General features: G+C 38.9%; 1 protein-coding gene and 1 pseudogene across 1 annotated transcript in view; both read right to left on the bottom strand.

Annotated features, from left to right (window-relative positions):
* Positions 1-24590, bottom strand: part of RBL2 (RB transcriptional corepressor like 2) — a 113746-nt gene that overhangs the window by 19888 nt on the left and 69268 nt on the right. The window contains exons 18-21 of the mRNA XM_077132445.1: positions 20773-20844; positions 20042-20147; positions 19297-19502; positions 18468-18632 (exon numbers count right to left, since the gene is read on the bottom strand). Coding sequence (XP_076988560.1) covers positions 18468-18632; positions 19297-19502; positions 20042-20147; positions 20773-20844 — 549 coding nt within the window. The remainder of the gene's footprint in view (positions 1-18467; positions 18633-19296; positions 19503-20041; positions 20148-20772; positions 20845-24590) is intronic.
* LOC143659448 (ribosomal protein uL30-like pseudogene) lies at positions 1490-7079 on the bottom strand (annotated as a pseudogene).

Genomic DNA, 24590 nt, shown 5'->3' with positions numbered 1-24590 from the left:
AACAGAAACTCTGTACCAATTAAGCAATAAATCCCCAACCCCTCTCTCCCCAGCTCCTGCTAACTTCAAAATGACTTTGTCTTTTTATTCTAGCTATTTCATGAAAATGAAGTCATGTAATATCTGGCTTTTCGTATCTGGCTTATTTCATTTAGCATGTTTTCAAAGTTCATCTATTTTGTAGCATTATTTTGAGTGAGAACATCATTCTTTTTTCATGGCTGAACATTATTCTATTTTATGTATATAACAGGTATGCTAGTTTAAAAGAATTATGTACCCTAGAAAAGCCACATTTAAATCCTGATCCATCTCCTGGAGGCAGCTGTTTCTTCTAAACCCTATTCAGTACTGTATGTTGGAGACTTGATTAGATTATTCCATAGAGATGTGACTCATCCAATTGTGGGTATTAAATTTTGAACAGAGGGAGATGTGACCCATTCCAGGTGGGTCTTAGTTTGCTGGAATCCTTTAAAAGAAACAAGTATTTCTGAAAGAGCCACGAAGCAGAGAGCTCATGCTGCCAGAGACATTTGGAGATGAAAAAGGAAAACATCAACTCTTCAAAAAAATTGAAGAGGAGGGAAAGCTACCTAACCCATTCTTCAAAGCCAACATCATCCTCATACCAAAGCCAGACAAAGATACTACAAAAAAAGAAAACTACAGACCAAATCTCTCTTATAAACAGATGCAAAAATCCTCAACAAAATTCTTGCAAATTGAATCCGACAGCATAGTAAAAGAATTATACACCATGACCAAATAGGATTCATCCCAGGTATACAAGGATGGTTCAACAAAAGAAAATCAATTAATATAATACACCATATCAACAACTCAAAACAGAAAAGCCACATGATCATCTCGATTGATGCAGAAAAGGCATCTGACACAATCAACATCCTTTCCTGTTGAAAACACTTCAAAGGATAGGAATAGAAGGGAACCTCCTCATATAAAGGGAATATATGAAAAACCCACAGCTAACATCATCCTAAATGGGGAAAAACTGAAAACTTTCCCCCTAAGATCAGGAACAAGACAAGGATGTCCACTATCACCACTGTTATTCAACACTGTGTGGAAGTTCTAGCCAGAGCAATTAGACAAGAAAAAGAAATACAAGGCATTCAGATTGTTAAGGAAAAAGCAAAACTCTCACTGTTTGCAGACGATATGATGTCATATGTCAAAAATCCTGAAAAGTCCACAGCAAAACTACCAGAGCTAATAAATGAGTATAGTAGTACAGCAAAGTGGCAGGTTATAAGATCAATGCTCAAAAATCTGTAGTTCTTCTATACACTAGTAATGAACAATCTGAGGGGGAAATCAAGAAAAAAATTCCATTTACAATTGCAACCAAAAGAATAAAATACTTAGGAATAAATTTAACTAAAAGAGACAAAAGACTTATAACAGACAAAGCTACAAGGAATTGTTAAAATAAATCACAGAAGACCTAAATAAATGGAAGGGCATACTGTGTTCATGGATTAGAAAACTAAATATACTTAAGATGTCAATTCTACCTAAATTGATTTACAGATTCAATGCAATACCAATTAAAATCCCAAAAACTTACTTTTCAGAAATAGAAAAACCAATAACCAAATTTATCTGGAAGGGCAGGGTGCCCCAAATAGCTAAAAGTATCCTGAGAAAGAAAAATGAAGTCGGAGGTCTCATGCTACCTGACTTTAAAGGCGTATTATGAAGCATGGTACTGGCCTAAAGATAGATATACTGACTATGCTGGTTTGAAAGGATATATGGACCCTAGAAAAGTCATGTTTTAATCAAAATCCCATTTCATAATGGCAGAATAATCCCTATTCAATACTGTATGTTTGCATTTGTAATTAGATAATCTCCCTGGAGATGTAACCCAATCAAGAGTGGTTGTTAAGATGGATTAGGGGAGGCATGTCTCCACTCATTTGTGTGGGTCTTGATTAGTTTCTGGAGTCCTTTATAAAAGAGGAAACATTTTGGAGAATGAAGGAGATTCAGAGAGAGCAGAGAATGCTGCAGCACCATGTAACAGAGAGTCCATCAGCCAGCACTTTGGAGATGAAGAACGAAGATGCCTCCCAAGGAGCTTCATGAAACAGGAAGCCAGGAGAAAAAGCTAGCAGATGGTGCTATGCTCACCATGTGCCCTTCCAGCTAAGGGAGAAACCATGACTGTGTTCACCATGTGTCTTCTCAGATGAGAGAGAGACCCTGAATTTCATCGGCCTTCTTGAACCAAGGTATTTTTCCCTGGATACCTTTGATTGGACATTTCTATAGACTTGTTTTAATTGGGACATTTTCTTGGCCTTAGAACTGTAAACTAGCAACTCATTAAATTCCCCTTTTTAAAAGCCATTCCATTCCTTGTATATTGCATTCTGGCAGCTAGCAAACTAGAACACTGACCAATGGAATCAAATAGAGTGTTCAGATATATACCTTCACATCTACAGACAATTGATCTTTGATAAGGCAGTCAAGCCAACTCACCTGGGACAGAACCGTCTCTTCAATAAATGGTGCCTAGAGAACTGGATATCCACATGCAAAAGAATGAAAGAGGATCCATATCTCACACCCTATACAAAAATTAACTGAAAATGGATTGAAGACCTAAACATTAGATCTAAGACCATAAAACATTTAGAAGAAAATGTAGGGAAATATCTGATAAATCTTATAACAGGAGACGTTTTCCTAGACCTTACACCCAAAGCATGAGCACTGAAGAAATAAATAAATAAATGGAAAGTCCTCAAAATTAAACACTTTTGTGCATCAAAGAACTTCGTCAAGAAAGTAAAAAGACAGCCTACACAATGAGAGACAGCACTTGGAAACAATATATCAGATAAAAGTCTAGTATCCAGAATATATAAAGAGATTGTTCAACTCAACAACAAAAAGACAGACAATGCATTTACAAAATGGGAAAAAGACTTGAACAGACACTTCTCAGAAGAGGAAATACAAATGGCCAAAAGGCACATGAAAAGATGCTTAACTTCCCTGGCTATTAGGGAAATGCAAATCAAAACCATAATGAGATATCATTTCACACCCACCAGAATGGCCATTATCAATAAAACAGAAAATGACAAGATGTGGAGGAAGAGGCGCACTTATCCACTGTTGGTGGGAATGTCAAATGGTACAACTGCTGTGGAAGGCAGTTTGGCAGTTCCTCAGGAAGCTAAGTATACAATTGCCATATGATCCAGCAATACCATTGCTAGGTATCTACTCAGAGGATGTGAGGGCAAATACACAAATGGACATTTGCACACCAGTGTTTATAGCAGCAGTACTTACAACTGCCAAGAGATGGAAACAGCCCAAATGTCAATCAACAGATGAGTGGCTAAACAGGCTGTGGTATACACATACGATGGAATATTATGCAGCTGTAAGACAGAATAAAGTTATAAAATATGTAACAACATGGATGGACCTTAAGGACATTATGCTGAGTGAGATAAGCCTCTCCACATGCTCTTCAAATACTGTATTGTCTATCAATAGGATTTTCTTATTCTTGACCTTGTCTTCTCCAAGTTTCAGGATAAGTTCCCAGACAGACTTCAGATTTGGAAATCCCCAGGTCACGTAAATTCCACTATATGCAGCATTTTCAGGGTTGTGGGGATCACTTTCACAAATTCACCACTGAAAACCTTCCTCAAGCGAAGTCTCTGGTTCTCTGCACCAGTAAACTTATCCCACTGACCCTTCGGTTGCATATTACAAAGGCCAAGGAATGTTCGTTCATCTGGCATTTCTAAGCCATGACATTTCACTTCTAGCCATTTGAGGCACATCTTGTCATGTTGCTGCTGCCAAGAATCAATTAAGAATGATTCCAGTTGCTTAAACCTGAACTGTTTCCCTTTCCTCTGCTTCTTTTCCAAAAATGCCTACTTTACCTGGGTGGCTTTGAGGGCCTGATAAGCCTTCCTCTCTTTCAGGAGATTTTCTGGAACCAAAGGGATCTTTCTTCTTGGCTCTTCCTCCGCCATCTTTCTGATGCTACAGTTCCTCTGTTCATGCCTTTCTAGGAAACTGTCCATTCATCTATGTTGTCTAGTTTATTAGCATAAAGTTGTTCATAGTATCCCTTCATTATCTCCTTTATTTCTGTGGGGCCAGTGGTTATGTTTCCTCTTCCCTGATTTTGTTTCCTCTCTCGTTCTCTTTCTGTCAATCTTGTTAGGTGCTCATTGATTTTATTGATTTACTCAAAGAACCAACTTCTGGTTTTCTTAATTTTCTTGTTTTCATGTTCTCAATTTCATTTATTTCTGCTCTAATTTTCATTATTTCTTTCCTTTTGCTTACTCTGGGGTTAGTGTGCTGTTTTTTCTCTAGTTCTTCCAAGTGAAGAGCTAATTCCTCAATTTCTGCTCTTTTTTTCCATATAGGCATTTAGGGTAATAAATTTCCCTCTTAGCACTTGCCTTTGCTGCATCCCATAAATTTTGATATGTTGTGTTTTCATTTTCATATGCTTCAAAATATTTACTGATTTCTATTGTAATTTCTTCCTTGACCCACTGGTTATTTATGAGTGTGTTGTTGAGCCTCCATATATTTGTGAATTTTCTGGCCCTCTGCCTGTTATTGATTTCCAACTTCATTCCTGTATGATCCAAGAAAGTGTTTTGTATGATTTCACTCTTTTAAAACTTATTGAGACTTGCTTCTCTACCCAGCATATGGTCTATCCTTGAGAATGATCCATGAGCACTTGAGAAAAAGTGTATCCTGCTGTTGTAGGGTGTGATGTTCTATAAATGTCTGTTAAGTCTAGTTTGTTTACTGTATTATTCAAATTCTGGTTTTTTTTAATTGATCCACGGTCTTGATGTTCTATTCAATGATGAGAGTGGGGAATTGAAGTCTCCAACCATTACAGTAGAGATGTCTATTTTTCTTTTCAGTGTTTGCCTCATGTATTTTGGAGCATTCTGGCTCAGTGCATAAATATTTATGATTTTTATGTCTTCTTGTTGAATCGTTCCTTTTATTAATACATAGTGTCCTTCTTTGTCTCTTAATTGTTTTACATTTGAAGGCTAATTTGTTGGATTTTAGTATAGCTACTCCTGTTCTTTTCTGATTGTGTCTGCATTAAATATCTTTTCTCAACTTTTCACTTTTAACCTATATTCGTCCTTGGTCTAAAATGCATCTCCTGCAGATGGCACATAGTTGGGTCTTGTTTTGTAATCCTTTCTGCCAGTCTATGTCTTTTGATTGGGAAGTTGAATCCATTAACATTTAGTGTTATTACTGTATGGGCAGTATTTTCTTCTCCGATTTTGCCTTTTGAATTTTACATGTCATATCTATTTTTTCTTATTTTTACCTTTACTGATAGTCTTCATTTCTACACTCTTCTCCACACCTTTCTCGCCTGTCTTTTCCTATCTGCCTCTAGTGCTCCCTTTATTAGTTCTTGTAGAGCTGGTCTCTTTGTCACAAATTCTCAGTGATTTAATTTTAATTTCCCCCTCATTTTTGAAGGACATTTTGCTGGATACAGAATTCTTGGTTGGCAGTTTTTTCTCTTTTAGAATCTTAAATACATCATAGCACTGTCTTCTCATCTCCATGTTTTCTGCTGTGAAATCTACGCATAGTCTTTTTTTAAAAAATTTATTTATTAATTAAAAAATTAAGAAACCAAATAAAACATCGATGTATATAATCACTAATTCACAATATCATCACTTAGTTGCATATTCATCATTTCTTAGACCATTTTGCATTAATTCAGAAAAAGAAAAAGACAATAGAAAAAGAAATAAAACGAATACAGGAAAGAAAAAAAAAGATTATACCTACCACCCCCCTTACCCCTCACTTTCATTGATCACTAGCATTTCAAACTAAATTTATTTTAGCATTTGTTCCCCCTATTATTTATTTTTATTCCATATGTTCTACTCCTTTGTTGACAAGGTAGATAAAAGGAGCATCAGACACAAGGTTTTCACAATCACACAGTAACACTGTGACAGCTATATCATTATTCAATCATCCTCAAGAAACATGGTTACTGGAACACAGCTCTACATTTTCAGGCAGTTTCCTCCAACCTCTGCATTACATCTTGAATAACAAGAAGATATCTACTTGATGCTCTATGCATAGTCTTATTTGGCTTCTCTTGTATGTGATGGATTGCTTTTGTCTTGCGGCTTTCAAAATTCACTCTTTGTCTTTGACATCTGACACTCTGATTAGTAAGTGTGTTGGAGCATGTGTATTTGGATCTGCTGTGTTTGGGGTATGTTGCACTTCCTGGATCTGTAATTTTAAGTCATTCAGAAGAGGTGGGAAATTTTCAGTGATAATTTCCTTCCTTAGACTTTCTCCTCTTTTTCCCCTCTCTTCTCTTTTGGGGACACCCACAACACATATATTTGTGCACTTCATGTTGTCATTCAATTCCCTGAGTCCCTGCTTGTATTTTTCCATTCTTTTCCCTGTATTTTCTTTTGCTTGTTGGATTTCTGATGTCCTGCCCTCTAGTTCACTAATCCTTTCTTCTGCCTCTTGAAATCTAACATTGTAGGTTTCCATTGTTTTTTTCATCTCTTCTACTGTGCCTTTCATTCCCATAAGTTCTGTGATTTGTTTTTTCAGACTTTCAATTTCTTCTTTTTGTTCACCCATTGCCTTCTTTATATACTCCTTCAATTCGCTGATTTGATTTTTGATGAGATTTTCCATGTCTGCTCAAAGATCATGAACTAATTGTTTCAACTCCTGTATCTCATTTGAATTGTTGGTTTGTTCCTTTGACTGGACCCTATCTTCAGTTTTCCTAGTTTGACTCATTATTTTTTGCTGGCGTCTAGGCATTTAATTTCCTTAGTTTATTCTGGAGATTGTTTTTACTTTCTTACCTAGGATTTTCTTGCTGGATGGCTTTGTCTCTATTTGTTCTTTGACAGTTCAGCTTATTCTAGAACTCTAGCATAGGTTTTGTTTAACGGATCAGAATTTTTCAGTTCTTGTTTTCTTGTTTTTTGGCCCGGCCTGTATGGAGCCCCCCTCCCCACCCTTTTTTTCTTAGAAGGGTCTACTTAGATATTATAGACCCCAGTCAGATTTTCCCAGACCAGACTGGCCTCTGAGGAGGAAAGGGCCACCTGCATTAGTATTCCCTGAGGGTAATACCCAGCAGGTTGACACACTTTCCCACAAATCCTCTAAACTCTGTGTTTTTCCTGTCCTACCCAGTATGTGGTGCTTTTCTGCCTGCAGGTCCCACCAGCAGAAAGTGATGCGGTATCTTTAACTTCTGCAGACTCTCCATGCTGGGGGCGTGGTTGAGACAGAGTAGAGGTTGTAGGTTGGCTTTAATTGCTTCACTTTTCCAGTCCCTGGGGTCTGAATCCCTTGAGGGAGGGATTCCACCTGAGCTGGGCCCCACCCCTGTGCTGCTGGAAGGCCCAGCCTCCAGGGAATTCAATTCTTTCAAGTGACCAGCCTCTTTGTCTCTCAGATAAGCTTAATTCCGCCCTTACCTGGGGAAGTTGGGAGGCTGAGAACCCTTAAGTTGTATTTATTGAGCAGTTAAGCAGTAGAAAAAAAAAATCCTTTTCACAGCAGGACTCCTGTTCCTGGGTTTGTTAATGAAGAGCTTAAGTTGGTACATTGCTCTATATATCTCCAGGTCCTGTATGTTCCCACTGTTTTTTAGGGTCCAAACCTTTTCAAGTATTTCGTGCTGACCGATCCAAAAATCCTGTTTGTTTTTTTCCCCATCAGCCCTGTCCCCTCTTGGCCAGGGCAAAAACTAGAACCTTTAGCTTTTATTTGAGGTTTATTTGAGCCGGGGGCCTATTTTCAGTAGTCAGAATTTGTTAATAAATTCCACAATTGGAGGTTGGCTGAGCTCAGCCCCTGCTGCTAGTAAAGTCTCTTTCCTTTCCCCTCTGGAAATCAGCCTGTGGAGAGGGGTGCCAGCCTCAGCAGCTTAGAGGACTTACAGTTCTAGGTGGGATTGCAGCTGGTGCAGCTTGTCCAGACTGGGGTATGTTGTGTGTCTGGGTCACTGATGTGGCCCCAGCAGTTGTTCTGTACTGTTCTTGGCTATTTACTAGCAGCTCTGGAGGATGAACTAAATTCCACACCTCACTAAGCCGCCTCTGTTGACGTCTACCTACTTTCTCATCATCAAAATCTTTCCGGCAATAAGACCTGGGACCTTGATTGGGGCCTGGCCCCTGTCTGCATCTTGATATGCTTAGTTATCTTCTGTTGTTTTCATGACATGTAATATCTTGATTGGTTTACTTTGTAAATTGATTGTCTTCAGTAGTCTAAAACTTATTTGAGGGATGGATGTGGAGCATGATACTGGGCGGGGGCACAACAGTGTAGTGATGCAGTACAGCATACAGGCACAGGTTTGGGGTGCAACACTGGTGCCTTTGAGAATGGGGTGCAGGTTGCAGGGTTGTAGAGGCAAGGCACAGCAGCTGTGGGTATGTGGTACAGGCTCAAGCAGTCCTTGGAGCACAGAAGCAGGATGCAGCTTAGGGGACACAGAGGTAGAACATTCCTAGTCCTAGTTTCCCCATCCATGCACTCCTGAGGGCTCCTGGCTTCTGTTTGGAAAGGGGCACATTAGGCTGTTTGCACCAGCTAGAGGTTCTCTGGTTCTCTGTATCTCAGTTCTTCAGCTTTCTAGCCAGGGCCTCCCAATGTGGTGTAGAAGACCCTTCCCAGTCACTTACACCCTGGAATTGCTGTCTCAGTCACCTTCCTGTCTCTTCTCTAGCTGTTCCTTGGAGCTGGAGTGAAGACAATCGATCCTATTCTGCAATCTTCCCAGAACACTCTATTCCGTCACTTCCTAGAACCCTGGCTCTGGTCCTTTTGCAGTATTTTGTGCTGTCCATCTCAAAAAACCTGTTTTTTATTTTTTTATTTTTCCATCAGCCCCACCCCCTCTCTATAGGGGCAAAAACTCCTAGTATTTTTAATGCTTATTCCAGGCTTCTCTGGGTTGGGAGCCTAATCTCAGTAGTCAGAATTTGTTAATTAATTCTGCAAGTGGCACATGGTTGATCTAAGCCCTTGCTGCTAGTAAAGGTATTTCCTTTTCCCTCTGGGAACCAGGCTGCCATGCCTATGGAGGAGGGGCACCAGCCTGTGGGGCTTGGGGGACTTACAGTTCTGTGTGCAGTCTCAGCCAGTCCAGCTTGTCCAGACTGGTGTATACTGTGTGTCCAGTCACTGATGTAGCTCCAGCAGTTATTCTGTATTGTTCCTGGCCATTTACTAGCTGCTCTGGAGGACAAACTAAACTCCACACCTCACTAAGCCGCCATCTTACCCTATCTCCTAGGTTCCAGTTTTCTTATAACTATTTCTGAAAAAGACCATACTATATTTGTTCTTTTCTTTCTGGCTTATTTTGCACAGCACAATGTCCCTAAGGTTCATCCACTACATTGCGTACCTCAGGATTTGTTCCTTTTTGTAGTTGCATGAAATTCCATCAGATGTATACATCACAGTCTGACATCTTGTTCCTTAGTCATTGTGCCCTTCAGCCCCATCCATCTATTGGGCACCATCGATAATGTCCGAAATAAACAATCCATGTCTCACAATGTCCTACTCAGTTGTACCATCATGAGCACGCTCAATTCTATAGTTTTCATTGGTCCAGATATACAACTGATAAATATAGCCTCACAAATATCAAATCCAAACTTCCTGCTATCTCTTGTTCCTCCCCTCCAATTATAAGCCTGATATTGCTGTTACTTTTTATGTCTTCCTATTAGCTATAGCCCACAGCATGCAATATTAGTTTTACCCCTTTATCCCCTCTATTACTGACTCTGTACCAGATCAAACCTTTGACATAGTTCATATAATAACATCATTGTAGAGTTAATCAGAAGGTATACAATCCCTTTTAATCACAGTCTCCTTCAACATGATATTTACTTATTACCCAAGTCATAAACTATCATCACTTCTAATTGTTCTCTTACAATTAAGTTCAACCTTACCGGCAACCATTCACCTATCTCTAGCTTCTGGATAACTCTAAGTCCCCCATAATCTACATTGAAAGCCTCTGAAAGTCATAATAGTGAAATTATACAGTATCTATCCTTCTGTGGCTTATTTCACTCAGCATTATGTCCTTGAGGTTCATCCATGTTGCCATACGTTTCAGAACCTCATTTCGCCATACTGCTGCATGATATTCCATCAGCTGTTTTACCACATTTTGTATATACCATATTTTGTTTATCTACTCATCTATTGATGGGCACTTGGATTGTTTCCATTTTTTGGCAATTGTAACTAGTACCATTATGAACATCAGTGTGCAAATGTCTGTTCGTGTCATGTGATTTCAGCTCCTCTGGGTATATACCGAGTATTGGAATGGTCAGGTCATAGGGCAGTTTGATATTTAGTTTTCTGAGGAATCACCACACTATCTTTCATAGTGGCTGTACCATTGTACTTTCCCAATAGTAGTGAATAAGTGTTCCAATTCCCCCATATCCTCTCCAAAATTTGTAGTTTTCTGTTTAATAGCAGCCATTCTTCTAGTGTGAGGCTGTGTTGGTTTGAAGGTATTATGTACTCCAAAAAAAGCCATGTGCTAATCCTGATTCAATCTTGTGGGAGCAGCCATTTCTTTTAATACCTATTCAGCACTGTAGAGTGGAAACGTGATTAGATTATCTCCATGGAGAGACATGACACACCCAACTGTGGGTGTGACCTTTGATTAGATGGAGATGTGACTCCACCCATTCCAGGTGGGCCTTGATTAGCTTACTGGAATTGTTTAAAAGAGGAAACATTCTGGAGAGAACCAGTAATGACAAAAGCTTCAGAGCTGACAGAGACAGCAGCTGTAGACACTTGGAGAACAGTTGCTTCAGGGAACAGAGACATGAATATCTGGAGGTATTTAGAGCCCAGCAGATATCACCATGAGATGTTAAGCAAGCCAGAACCTAGAGAAAGCCAAATGAAGCCAGGAGATGAAAACCAGCCCCAGAGAAGCAAATTGGGGAACCCCAAAGGAACAGAGGCTGAAAGCAACAGAGCTCAGGAGCAAGGGACCTGCAGATGCCAGTAACATGACTGACAGAGGTATTCCTGACCAATAAGCCTTTCTTGAGTGAAGGTAACCTCTTATTGGTGCCTTAATTTTGGACACTTTCACTTCCTTAGAACTATAAACTTGTAATGTATTAAATTCCCTTTTTAAAAAGCCCTTCCAGTTCTGTTATATTGCATTTCAGCAGCTTACAAACTATAACAGAGGTGATATCTCATTGTCTTTATCTGCATTACCCTTACAGCTAATGAAGATGAACATCTTTTCATGTGTTTTTTAGCCATTTGTATTCATTCTTCAGAGAAATGTCAAATGTCTATAGATATCCTCTGCCCACTATATAACTGGGTTGTTTGTTCTTTTGTTGTTGAGTTGTGTAATTTCTTTATGTACATATGCGGTCAAACTTTATTCGATATGTGGTTTCCAAATATTTTCTCCTATCAGTTGGCTGCCTCTACACCTTTTTCACAAAGTCCGTTGAGGCACAGATGCTTTTCATATTGAGACGTTCCCATTTAACTGTTTTTTCTTTTGCTGCTTGTGCTTTGGGTGTAAAGTTTTAAAACTACCTCCTTTCACTAGATCTTGAAGATGTCTCCCCATGTTTTCTTCTAGAAGTTTTATGGTACTGGCTCTTATATTTAGGTCTTTGTACCATTTTGAATTAATTTTTGAATAGGGTGTAAGGTAGGGGTTGTCTTTCATTCTTTAGGCCTCCCATGCCCATTTATAGAAAATACTATTCTGTCCTAGTTCAGAGAATTTGGGGGACTTGTTGAATCTCAGTTGACCATAGATTTGGTGGTTTATCCACATACTCTTGATTCAGTTCCATTTATCAATACTTTTATATTTGTGCTGATACCATGCTATTTTCACCATTGTGGCCTTCTAAGAAGTTTAAAAGTTAGGAAGTGTTAGTCCTCCCATTCTGCTTTTACTTTTGAGGATATCTTTCACTATTCAAGGTCTCTTTTCCTTCCAAATAAATTTGATAACAAGGTTTTCCAAGTCTTCAAAGTAGGTTGTTGGAATTTTGATTGGTATTACATTAAATCTGTAGACCAGTTTGCGTAAAATTCACATCTTGTCAACATTCAATCTTCCTAACCATGACCATGAAATGTCTTTCCATCTATTCAGATCGTCTTTGATTTCTTTTGGCAATATTTTGTAGTTTTGTGTTTACAAGTCCCTAACACCTCTGGTTAAGTTTATTCCTAGATATTTGATTCTTTAAGTTTCTATTTTGAATGGAATTCTTTCCTTAATTGTCTCCTCAGTTAGGTCATTACTTGTCTATAGAAACATTACTGATTTTTGTACATTCATCTTGTATACCTCCACTTTGCTGAATGTATTAGTTCAAATAGCCTTGTCATAGATTTCCTAAGATTTTCCAAGTATAGGATCATGTCATCTGCAAATAATGAAAGTTTTACTTCTTCCTTTTCTATTTGGATGCTTTTTATTCCTTTCCCCTGCCTGATTGCTATAGCTAAAACTTCTAGTATATTGTTAAATAACAGTGGTGACAATGGGCATCCTTGTCTCGTTCCCAGTCTTAGAGGGAATGCTTTCAATCTCTCTCTGTTGAGTATGATGCTAGCTATGGGTTTTTTATATATGCCCTTTATGATAACTGAGGAAGTTTCCTTTGATTCCTACCTTTTGAAGTGTTTTTATCAGAAAATGATGAATTTTGTCAAATGTTTTTTCAGCATCTATTGATATGATCTTGTGTTTTTTTTCCTTTATGTTTTTTTGATGTGCTGTATTACACTGATTGATTTCTAATGTTGAACCACTCTTATACTCCTGGTATAAACCACTGGGTTGTGATGTATAATTCTTTTAATGTGTCATTGGTTTCAGTTTGCTAATATTTTGTTGAGAATTTCTGCATCTACGTTCATTAGGGAGATTGGTCTGTAGTTTTCCATTCTGTTAACATTTTTATTGTTTTTGTATTAGAGTAATGTTAGCCTCATAAAATGAGTTCGGTAGCATTTCTTTTTACCTCAAATTTTTGGAAGAGTTTGAGCAAGACTGGTAGCAGTTCTTTCTGAAATGGTTGATAAATTCCCCTGTGAAGCCTTCTAGCCCTGGGCTTTTCTTTATAGGAAGATTTTTGATGACTGATTGAATCTCTTTACTTATAATTGGTTTGTGGTCTTCTATTTCCTCTTGAGTCAGTGTAGGTATTTCATGTGTTTCTCAGAATTTTGATGTTTTGGGGTGTAGCGATCTATATATGTCTGTCAGATCCAATTCACTTATCACATTAAGTTCTCTACTTGCTGTTGATCCTCCGTCTGGTTGTTCTATCTATGGAGGAGAGTGCTGTACTTACGTCTCTGTTGCTTCCTTCAGTTTTGCCAATGTTTGCTTCATGTACTTTGGAGACCCTTGATTGGGAGCATAAACATTTATGATTGTTATTTCTTCTAGGTGAATTGTCCCTTTTATTAATATGTAGTGCCCTCCTTGTCTCTTTTGACATCTTTTCATTTAAAGTCTATTTTATCTAATGTTAGTGTAGCTACTCCTGATTTCTTTTGGTTACATCTTGCATAGATCTTCCATTTTTTCACCTTCAGTCTATTTATATCCTTGGGTCTAAGATGCTTATAAACAGCATATAGATGGTTCATATTTTTAATACATTCTACCAATCGAAATCAATATCTTTTAATGGTGAGTTTAGTCTGTTAACATTCAAAGGTGTTATGGTAAAGGCAGTTCTTGAATCTATCATGTTATCCTTTAGTTTTTATTTGTCAGGTTATTTTTCCTCTCTCTCTTCTTATCCTTTAAGCTACCCTTACTAATAACACTCTTTAATTCTGTGTCCTCCAGATCTCCCTCTCCTGTCTTTTTTTTTTTTTTTTTTTTTTTTTTTTTCCTTTTCAACTGGCAGAACTCCCTTTAGAATTTCTTGTAGGGCAGGTCTCTTGTTGACAAATACTCTCAGCCTTTATTTGTCTGAGATTTTAATCTCTCCCATATTTTTAAAGGATAACTTGGTTGAATAAAAGAATTTTTGGCTAGAAGTCTTTCTCATTTAGGATCTTAATATCTCATATCACTGCCTTTCCTACCTCCATGGTGCGTGCTGAGTAATCCAAACCAGTCTTATGTGGTTTTCTTTACACGTAGTAGATCACTTTTCTCCTGCTGCTTTCAGGATTTGGCAGTCTGATTAGTATGTTTCTTGGAGTATGTCTATTTGGATGTATTCTATTTTGGGGGGATCACTGGGTTTCTTTGTTTGCATATTTATGTCTTTCACAAGATTTGGGAAGTTTTTTCTCATTACCTCCTCAACCAACCTTCCTAGCCCATTTCTCTTCTCTTCTCCTTCTTGGACACTGATGAGTCTTATATTTATGCTCTTTGTGTCAACCGTCATTTCCCTGAAATCCTGTTCCATTTTTTCATCTTTTTTGTCATTTTTTATTGTGTGCATTTGAGTTCAATCATCCTGTCTTCTAGGATGCCTATTCTTATGCCTTTTCAAATCTGCTGTTGTGTCTCTAGTATATGTATATATATATAATTTTTAATTAAATTAGTTGCTGTATAAAACACTGCAGATGTCATAATTGTTAATATACAATTTACCAAACTGTAGTTAACTGGTGTAGTTTGCTGAGCATGTTTTATAAAAGAAAAGAAATGCTAAACAACCCTGTTACAGTTGTTTCATCTCAGCCCAGGAGAACAAAGATTTGTTTGTCAGACACTTAAGTCAGGTAATTACAACAGGTAAAGAGTTCCCCTCCCCCATCTGAAGTGCTCCACCAGTAGAAAGATTCTGATAAATATAACCTAGACAGTCTGTACACTCAAGAGACTCCACAACTTCTAACACAATAATGGAGAGGTTTACCTTCTTCAGTTGCAGGTTGGAGGGTTTTGGTCATTTAGTTTTTAAGTATCAAACTGGTAGTGGCTTTTCAGCTGCAGTATCTTCACTCTGAGATAAGCAATCTTCTTACCAATGTATTTTTTAATATCCTCACACTCAACTTTAAAATAAAACTATTTTAATAAAGTTGTGCTACATGTTGAAGGGATTGTGGGCAACAGAAAGAAGATACCAGGAGTAAATAAAATGTCACATGACGTTTTCATAGTCTTGTACATATCCTCTGTCAAGGACATCAAGGATAAGTGGGATGATGATGATATGGTGTCAGATGTGGCCTCTCTCTATGCAGGAAGGGCAAGTGGTGTGCACACCATAGTCTGCCAGATCATCTTTCATGGTGGGCTTTAATCCCCCTCCAAGAACCACATGAGGTAGACATCTTGAACTAAAGGCTTCCAAAAAACTGGCATAATAAAGTGATTTTTCATATTGTGTAATTTTATCTTTTAGTAACTTTCCAAACTCTGTGAAATCATCTCTTGAAGATGGATTTATAGCAACTATTAGTAACACCAAAAATTCCTTTTGCTAATTTGAGGTCTGACTCTTCCTGCAACTTCTTTAGCCAGTTTATCTGCTAATTGTTCTGGAGTTAGCACTTCAGGTTCTTCAGGTTCTTTTTTTTTTTTTTTCACAATCACAAATGTATTAAAAATCACAGTCACATTGTGAAAGCTGTATCATTATACAATCATCTTCAAGAAACAAGGCTACTGGAGCACAGCTCTACATTTTCAGGCAGCTCCCTCCAGCCTCTCCCAATCACCCCTTAACTAAACAGTTGATATCTATTTAATGCATAAGAATAACTTCCAGGATAACCACTCGACTGTTTGGAATCTCTCGGCCACTGACACTTTATTTTGTCTCATTTTGCTCTTCCCCCTTTTGGTTGAGAAGGTTTTCTCAATCCCTTGATGCTGAGTTCTAGCTCATTCTAGAATTTCTGTCCCACATTGCCAGGAAGGTCCAGACCCCTGGGAGTCATGTCCCATGTAGAGAGGGGGAGGGCAGTGAGTCTGCTTGTCATGTTGGCTGAGAGAGAGGTCACATCTGAGCAACATCTTCAGGTTCTTCTAACTTCTTTATTTCTTCTTGCCTTTTCTTCTGCTACCATTCTTTCTCTTTGATCGTCTCTTATTTTTTCTTCTCTGAAACTTTTACTTCTGCTTACTCTTTTTTTTTTTTTTCATCATCATCATCCCAGCTATCCTTGATGTCCTTGTCTTCATCCTTGTCTTCCCAGAGGTCCCCACTGGTGGTGTCACTGCTGCCCCTGCACCGACCCACCCCCACCTTCAGCACAGGGTCCTCTAAGAATGTGCACGTCCCAGGAGTGGGAGTCCCTCACCTCCACTGCCACCATCTCAAGCTGGATATCTAGTATATTTTTCATTTGGTCTACAATATCTTATATCCCTGTGAGAGCTGCTATTTTTCTATTTTGTCTTTCAAACTCTCCTTTATGCTCCAGTATCTTCTTGATAATTTTATGTCATGATGAACATCCTTGATTAGTTCAAATGCCATATCCCCTCTGGTGTTCTAATTTTATCATTTGGCTGGGCCATATCTGCCTGAATCTTGATGTGTTTTGTGATATTCTGTTGTGTGGGGGGCATTCGCTTATCTTGATGAGGTTATTTTGCAAGTTGATTTCCTTGACTCATCTAAGGTTTTTTATTTGCTTGGGTTTGCCTTGTATATGCCCTTTTGCACTTGGTTCGTCAGTAATTACTCTCCAAACCAAGATTCAGATCTCATGAAAGAGATGCAATTCTACTTGAGGCTTACCAACAGATGGAGCTCTTGAGCTGCCTCTTTCCTTCAACCCCACTTCTCCCCTACGGCTGCAGCTGGCTGAGCAAGATGGCATAAGGTAGGGTGGCTGTTTTTGGCACCTGGCAGGATATTCTCAGTTCTTGGCGAGATGGATGGTTCCAGTGGGCAGAGTGGGGCTTCTCATTTCCTCTGGAACCAGCATGCCGTGCCCATGTTAGAGGGTACCAGCCTCCACAGCTTAGCAAACTTACATTTCTATGTGGGATCTTGACTGTTCCACCATTCCAGGCTAGTGTATTATGTGTGTCCAGTCACTGAGGTCCTCCAAATAGTTGTTCCCTACAATTCCTAGCTATTTACTAGCTGCCCTGGAGGATGAACTAAATTCTGCTCCTCACTGGCCATCTTCCTGATGGCTTTATTTATATATTTTGTCACAGATTTTTTGCTGCTATATTTACTTGTTTTCCCCAACTTTTTATTTTTAAGTATTTCAAGCCCTCAGAAAAGTTGAAAGAATAGTACTTGAACACTCCACCATCCTTAATGTTTTGCCATATTTGCTTTCTTTACTTAAATATTTTTGATACTGGAGTATTTTTACCTTTGAATGGTTTCAGTAATCCTCCTACGTAATCCAAAATCATTGTCAACATGGAAAAAATTTACCATCATATTACAGAATATTACATCAAAGTCCACATTCAAATTTTCCCTTTATACCTGCTTCTCTGTGCAGGATCTAATCAAAGATCATGCATTGCATTCAGTTGCCATGCCACTTTAGTCTCCTTCAATCTAAAATAGTACCCTCCTCAACCTCCCACATTTTTTTCATGGTATTGACTTTTTTTTTTTAAAGAGTCCAGGTCATCTGTCATATAGTGTATGTGTTTATTTTTAAACAATCTTTAAACATACAAATCTCATAACGTAAGGGCCTTTAAAAGATACTGTTCCATTCCTTAGTATGGCATAAGAAACCCCTGTGAACCAGCACTAGCCTCAGGAACCTCATTCTTTCATCTATTTCACCTGGCTGCCCTTCCACACCTCACCAACCTCTTGATTTTTTATCCATTAAGGCCTGAAGGTGTTAATGAAGACTTAAGCATCCCTTTCCGTATCAGACTGAAGCAAATGTCATAACACAATCTGTGCTAATATGAGTCTTCATCTCACTACACTGTAGAAAATGTCTATTTTCTCCCCTGAAACGAAGAGTTGGACAGAGTCAGTGCCTAACCTAGAAATAGACACTCAATAAACAGTTGAGGGACCCACATTTTCATTTCCAAATAGTAATCTGGAAAATTAAAAATAGAATTAAAAAAAAAAAAAACACCTCCAGATTTATAGCAGAAATGTTCACAATACACAAATAGGAAAGGAGAGAATAAAACAAATCCAAATCTCTTACCCTATTTCCAACTTTAATGTTCTATTCTAAATGAAGCAAAACTGTTCTTTGCTTTGCTGGGACTTAAATATCACTTTTCCTTGGCATAACCCATCACTTTCAAGAGTGCTTAGGCTTTAACATATACCCTATTTCTAGAGTCCTCAGCTTTTTGGGGGCAGTAAGACCAAGATTTATGCTAAGCTCACCTTTGAAGGACTGTTGCTGAAGTAATAGAAAATCTTTTCACGAGGAGACAGCATTGTTTCATTCTTATGTGGGGAAATGTAGAGAGGATGATTTTGAGACAGCTGTACTCGGCGTGGAGAACCAATTCTTACAAATGGGTAGGGAGAGAGTGGAGGGGCATCCATCTGTTAAAAAAATCAGTAGGTACCAGAAAGGTAAACCAACCAGGTATTTTTATTGAAAATATTTTTTTATTAAAAGAGGAAGCAGTAACAATCATGAATAGTAAAACTGTGATGTATTAGCAGCAAATAAACCTGAAGAAAACTAATATCAATACCAAACACTTTAGTGCTTACTTTGTGCCAGTCACTGTCTTTAACATTTTATATGTTACGTTATTTAATCCTCAAGACAAGCTAGGATTCTTCCTTCTATTTTATACATAAGGAAACAAGAAGCACAGAGAAAGTTAAGCTAATTTGTAAGGTTTCCACAAATTGTAAATATTTGACAATGTGAATGCATGCAGTCTATCTCCTGTATTGCTGGACTTTGTAGGGAATCCAAATATCACTACTCCTCCTGTTTAATGCGTCACAACCATCTGTTTGAGATTTCCTTGATTTTATTCTTTACTTTTATTCTTTATATGGACAGGCAGTGAGAAGCAAACCTGGGTCTCCAGCATGGCAGGTGAGCACGCTGCCTGCTGAGCCACCATGGCCTGCCCTTTATTATTTAGTTTTAAAATATTTGCAAAATTCGATTATATATGGAACAGCTCAAATCATATATGATTTATTCTCTCACAAGTGAAAAAGTACAAAATAATTCTCCCAAACTTACTATGTTTGCCTGTGAGTACTTCATGGCAAATGTTTTAATTCGTTTTATATAGATGTTGTTGTAGAACTGAATCAGGTCTCCCCTCTCTTCCTCTTCCATGTCACTGCTGGCACCTGGGAGTCGGGTAGGTGTAGGAGGGGCACTGCTAGGCTGTGGCACCGGCAAGGTGCTGCTTGATCTCATGATGGGGCTGGAGTCTCTACTAGCTGCAGTGGGTAAAACAAAGGATGTTAACCACACAGACTGCTAATGCAGATTATGTTTAAAAAATTTTTTTCTCAGTAGGAAAAGTGAACAGCTACCTGTACTAGCTGTTTACTAGCCATATATTGGGCACTCTCTATTCTTCATACCAGGAGCAAAGCACACTGTAATAATTCTAGCCCAATGGCTTATACAGAGCAGGGTCTTACTGAGTAATTTTCATTAATCAAGTCACACTAACTTTCATTAATTAAGTCACACATGAGCCCTGCACTAAAAGGTGCATACCATCAGGGATGGTATTTCTGTAGCATGGTTCCAGTTAACAAGCCAGACCTTTCTGGAATGCAGAGCAGCAGAAACATTCTCTAATTCTCCTGGAGAAAAATGTTATGGAGTGAAGGAAAACTTTCCCACTAAAGTTAGAAAATGGTTTGCTGATGAAACATTTTCATAGTTTCTAAAGCAGTAATTTCATTTAGTAATCCTTAGTCTAAAGCCCTAACTTTGTTTTGTAGAAGTTCATAAAGATTCCACTTACTTCTATCTTTGTTTAATTCTGTTGGAGAATTCTGATGGCTTCTGCTGTCACTGCTGCCAGAATTTCTTCTTCTTCTTCTCCCTTTTATCAAGACACTTCTATACACCTTTAATAGATAGTAAGAAGGGGACAAAAATTAATATTCATTGAGAACACACTGGATTATAGGATCTTAACAGATGTTCAAATAACTCCATGTAAGTAGTAGCTGTCCTACCTAGAGAAGGATAAAGAATGTACCTGAGGTCATACAGATCTAAACAACAGACTGAGGATTAAGTTAGGGCCTACCATACTTCAAATTACTGTAGTAATAATATCCACTATTACTATAAAATCAAGTCATTCTAAATCAAATACAAAGAATGGTATTATGGGTAAAGAAGGTTTTAAAATTTCATTTAATGTTATCTTGGTTAAATGTTCAGTACCATGTTTCCCAAACTAGACTGAAAGGTGACATAGAAAACAAAGTGCTAGTTTGTATCTACTGTGATTATCTGAATCGAGGCAGTCAAATATATCACAATTGCCTTTTGTGGAAAAAATTATTTAAAATAACCAACATGTCAAGTTTAGTGATTTTAAAACGATTTAATACAGAGATTTCCCTTGAAGTTGAGTCTTTGTGTGGCTTTTGTTCTAGGATAAATAACAGTCAACTGCAGTTAATTTTTGGTAATCATTACAGACTTGAAGCTTTGTTTTTAGCTGACAGAAAATTTACTTACTTGGCTCCGGGCCTGTGGCTGAGTCCTATAACAGCGCATAATATTTTGGAAAGACTTATCTTCTTTTGTGACCTGGCATGGAATAAAAATGTTCTGAGAGATCTGGCATAACACCATAAAGAGCTCCACAAACCCACTTCCTGAGAAATTTGTAACAATTATTAAAAATAAACAAAGTCTCTGAAAATGGCCCTAAGGGCATACACCACATATAAAAATAGCTATTACAGAAAATCTATAAAATTCTTTAAGAACAGTGGCAGTATGTGGTATATGAACCAAGACTGCCCCCTTCCTCAGCAAACAGACCCTTGACACTAGAAAAGACAAGAACACAAGGCTACCACTCCCTATGGCTCCCAGCTGAAGGGCTATCTTTCCAGAAGGAGCTAGTCATCAGTGTTTCTCATCTTGCCCCCAACTACTTATTGCTGAGGCTACGTTCCCAGTAAGTACGGTTGAGAGGTAAGGGCTTCCTTCTTCCACCCAGTCCCCACTTATGAGACAGAGGTATTACCGTGGGCAAAGTACCTCTAAAAATACCAATGCCCTGGCTGCTCTTACCCCAGCTCATAATGTAGTTCCAGGTTTGGAGAGTCGAGCTGAGAAGACCTGAGGCTGTTGCACCTTTCACCTAGCACTCAGCTCCTAAAGCAGGGGTGTCACTCAGTAGTGCACAATTGTTCCCATTGCCAACTCCATAACTTTGGCTCAGAGATTTAATCTATTGCCAAGGAATAATTTCATTTGTAACAGATCTGGAAAAAGCTTAGTCTAAGGGCACTCTCAAAAACAACTATGGTTGTAATGAAAGTTAATTGGAAGGGGACGGGAAGGTTCATTGCAGTTATAGGAACAATTGTAGGTGGCTAACAGGGAAAGGGATAACTAAGAGGAACCCTCCTTGGTACAGAACAAATTTCAAAACTGACCTCAAGAACTATCCCTTTAAAGGAGCTGGAATTTGATGACTAGACTGGAGAGCAATTTATGCCTCAGAACATTGTTGAAAACAATAGAGCAATCAGCCTGCAACTGGTAGAGGAGCTGGGTGTGGTCAGGGAAAGACACAATTAAAGAGAATCCTGCCAAAAACATTGTAATCCCATAGTGAATGAGCATACCTAAAACTAAACCCCTTGAGGATGAATATAGGGGATTAACTGTATGGGCAGGGAAGTATAAAAATACATCACTAAAATAATCCAGCCAGTCTTAAAATAAAAATCAAGAAAATTACAAGTTCAGAGACAGGGAAACAAGGAACTCAGAGTAGTTACAATATATAGTAGCATATCTAAAACACACAATTACCAACAAAAAATTACAAAACATACAAGGAAACAGTAAAGTGTGACCCATACACTGAAAAAAAAATCAGGTAACAAAAACAGCTTGTAAGAGTGACCAGATGGTTGGATTTAAGAGACAGTGCACGGGGCGGGGCCAAGATGGCAGCTTAGTAAGGTACGTGCGTCTTAGTTCCTCCTCCAAAGCAACTACTAGGTGAACTGAAACAGTGCAGAACAGCTCCCGGGGCCACAGCAGGGAACGGACACACAGCGTACCCCAGTCTGGACTGGCTAGTCTGACTGCGAGACTCGGCTGTGGTGAGATCCCCGAGCGGCGCGCGATTTCCCGAGCAGCGGCAGCTGTGGCAGCCGGAGCTCCTCCCTCCCTCCTTCCCGGGCCAGCTGAGAGTCTCGGAGAGGCAAGTTTCCCAAGCCCAGGTGGCCGGTGCCCCTCTTTTGCGGGCGGCTTCCTGGTCCGGTTACGAGTCTCGGATCAGAGGGCTACCCAAGCCGCGGTGGCCCTCCCCCGCGGGCGGCTTCCTGGTCCGGTGAGGAATTCCACAGGCCGCGGCAGCCGGTGACCGACGCCCCTCCCCCACGGGCGACTTCCTGGTCCGGTGGCGAATTCCCCGGGCCCGCTGCGGACGGCGACCAGCCACAGGGTCCCCTCAAGCCGCAGCGGCTGATGCCCCCACCACGCGCGGCTCCCCAAACCAACGGAGAGAATTGGATCGGAAATCCCCAGGCCATGGAGATCGGTGACCGGGGGGATCCCTTCCAAACACGTGAGACAAACGTGTGCCACGAGCGCCACCTACTGGGCAGGATAAGAAAAACAGAACCCAGAGATTTCACAGAAAAATCTTACAACCTTGTTGGGTCCGGCACCCAGGGAAATCTGACTAAATGCCCAGACACCAGCAGCAGAAGATAACGGTCCACGCTCAGAAGATTGAGAATATGGCCCAGTCAAAGGAACAAACCAATAGTTCAAATGAGATACAAGAGCTGAGACAACTAATGCTGAATATACGAACAGAAATGGAAAACCTCTTCAAAAATGAAATCGATAAATTGAGGGAGGACATGAAGAAGACATGGGCTGAACATAAAGAAGAAACAGAAAAACTGAAAAAACAAATCACAGAACTTATGGAAGTGAAGGATAAAGTAGAAAAGATGGAAAAAACAATGGATACCTACAATGACAGATTTAAAGAGACAGAAGATAGAATTAGTGATTTGGAGGATGGAACATCTGAATTCCAAAAAGAAACAGAAACTATCAGGAAAAGAATGGAAAAATTTGAACAGGGAACTCAAGAACAATATGAACCACACAAATATACGTGTTGTGGGTGTCCCAGAAGGAGAAGAGAAGGGAAAAGGAGGAGAAAAACTAATGGAAGAAATTATCACTGAAAATTTCCCAACTCTTATGAAAGACCTAAAATTACAGATCCAAGAAGTGCAGCGCACCCAAAAGAGATTAGACCCAAATAGGCATTCTCCAAGACACTTACTAGTTAGAATGTCAGAGGTCAAAGAGAAAGAGAGGATCTTGAAAGCAGCACGAGAAAAATAATCCATCACATACAAGGGAAAACCAATAAGACTATGTGTAGATTTCTCAGCAGAAACCATGGAAGCTAGAAGACAGTGGGATGATATATTTAAATTACTAAAAGAGAAAAACTGCCAACCAAGACTCCTATATCCAGCAAAATTGTCCTTCAAAAATGAGGGAGAAATTAAAACATTCTGAGACAAAAAGTCACCGAGAGAATTTGTGACCAAGAGACCAGCTCTGCAAGAAATACTAAAGGGAGCACTAGAGTCAGATACAAAAAGACAGAAGAGAGAGGTATGGAGAAGAGTGTAGAAAGAAGGAAAATCAGATATGATATATACAATACAAAAGGCAAAATGTTAGAGGAAAATATTATCCAAACAGTAATAACACTAAATGTTAATGGACTGAATTCCCCAATCAAAAGACATAGATTGGCAGAATGGATTAAAAAACAGGATCCTTCTATATGCTGTCTACAGGAAACACATCTTAGACCCAAAGATAAACATAGGTTGAAAGTGAAAGGTTGGGAAAAGATATTTCATGCAAATAACAACCAGAAAAGAGCAGGAGTGGCTATACTAATATCCAACAAATTAGACTTCAAATGTAAAACAGTTAAAAGAGACAAAGAAGGACACTATATACTAATAAAAGGAACAATTAAACAAGAAGACATAACAATCATAAATATTTACGCACCGAACCAGAATGCCCCAAAATACGTGAGGAATACACTGCAAACACTGAAAAGAGAAATAGACTCATATACCATAATAGTTGGAGACTTCAATTCCCCACTCTCATCAATGGACAGAACATCTAGACAGAGGATCAATAAAGAAATAGAGAATCCTAATATTACTATAAATGAGCTAGACTTAACAGACATTTATAGGACATTACATCCCACAACAGCAGGATACACCTTTTTCTCAAGTGCTCATGGATCA

Source organism: Tamandua tetradactyla, chromosome 16 (assembly GCF_023851605.1).
Source record: "Tamandua tetradactyla isolate mTamTet1 chromosome 16, mTamTet1.pri, whole genome shotgun sequence".
Lineage (NCBI taxonomy): Eukaryota > Metazoa > Chordata > Mammalia > Pilosa > Myrmecophagidae > Tamandua > Tamandua tetradactyla.
This window is presented reverse-complemented; position numbering and strand designations above follow the sequence as displayed.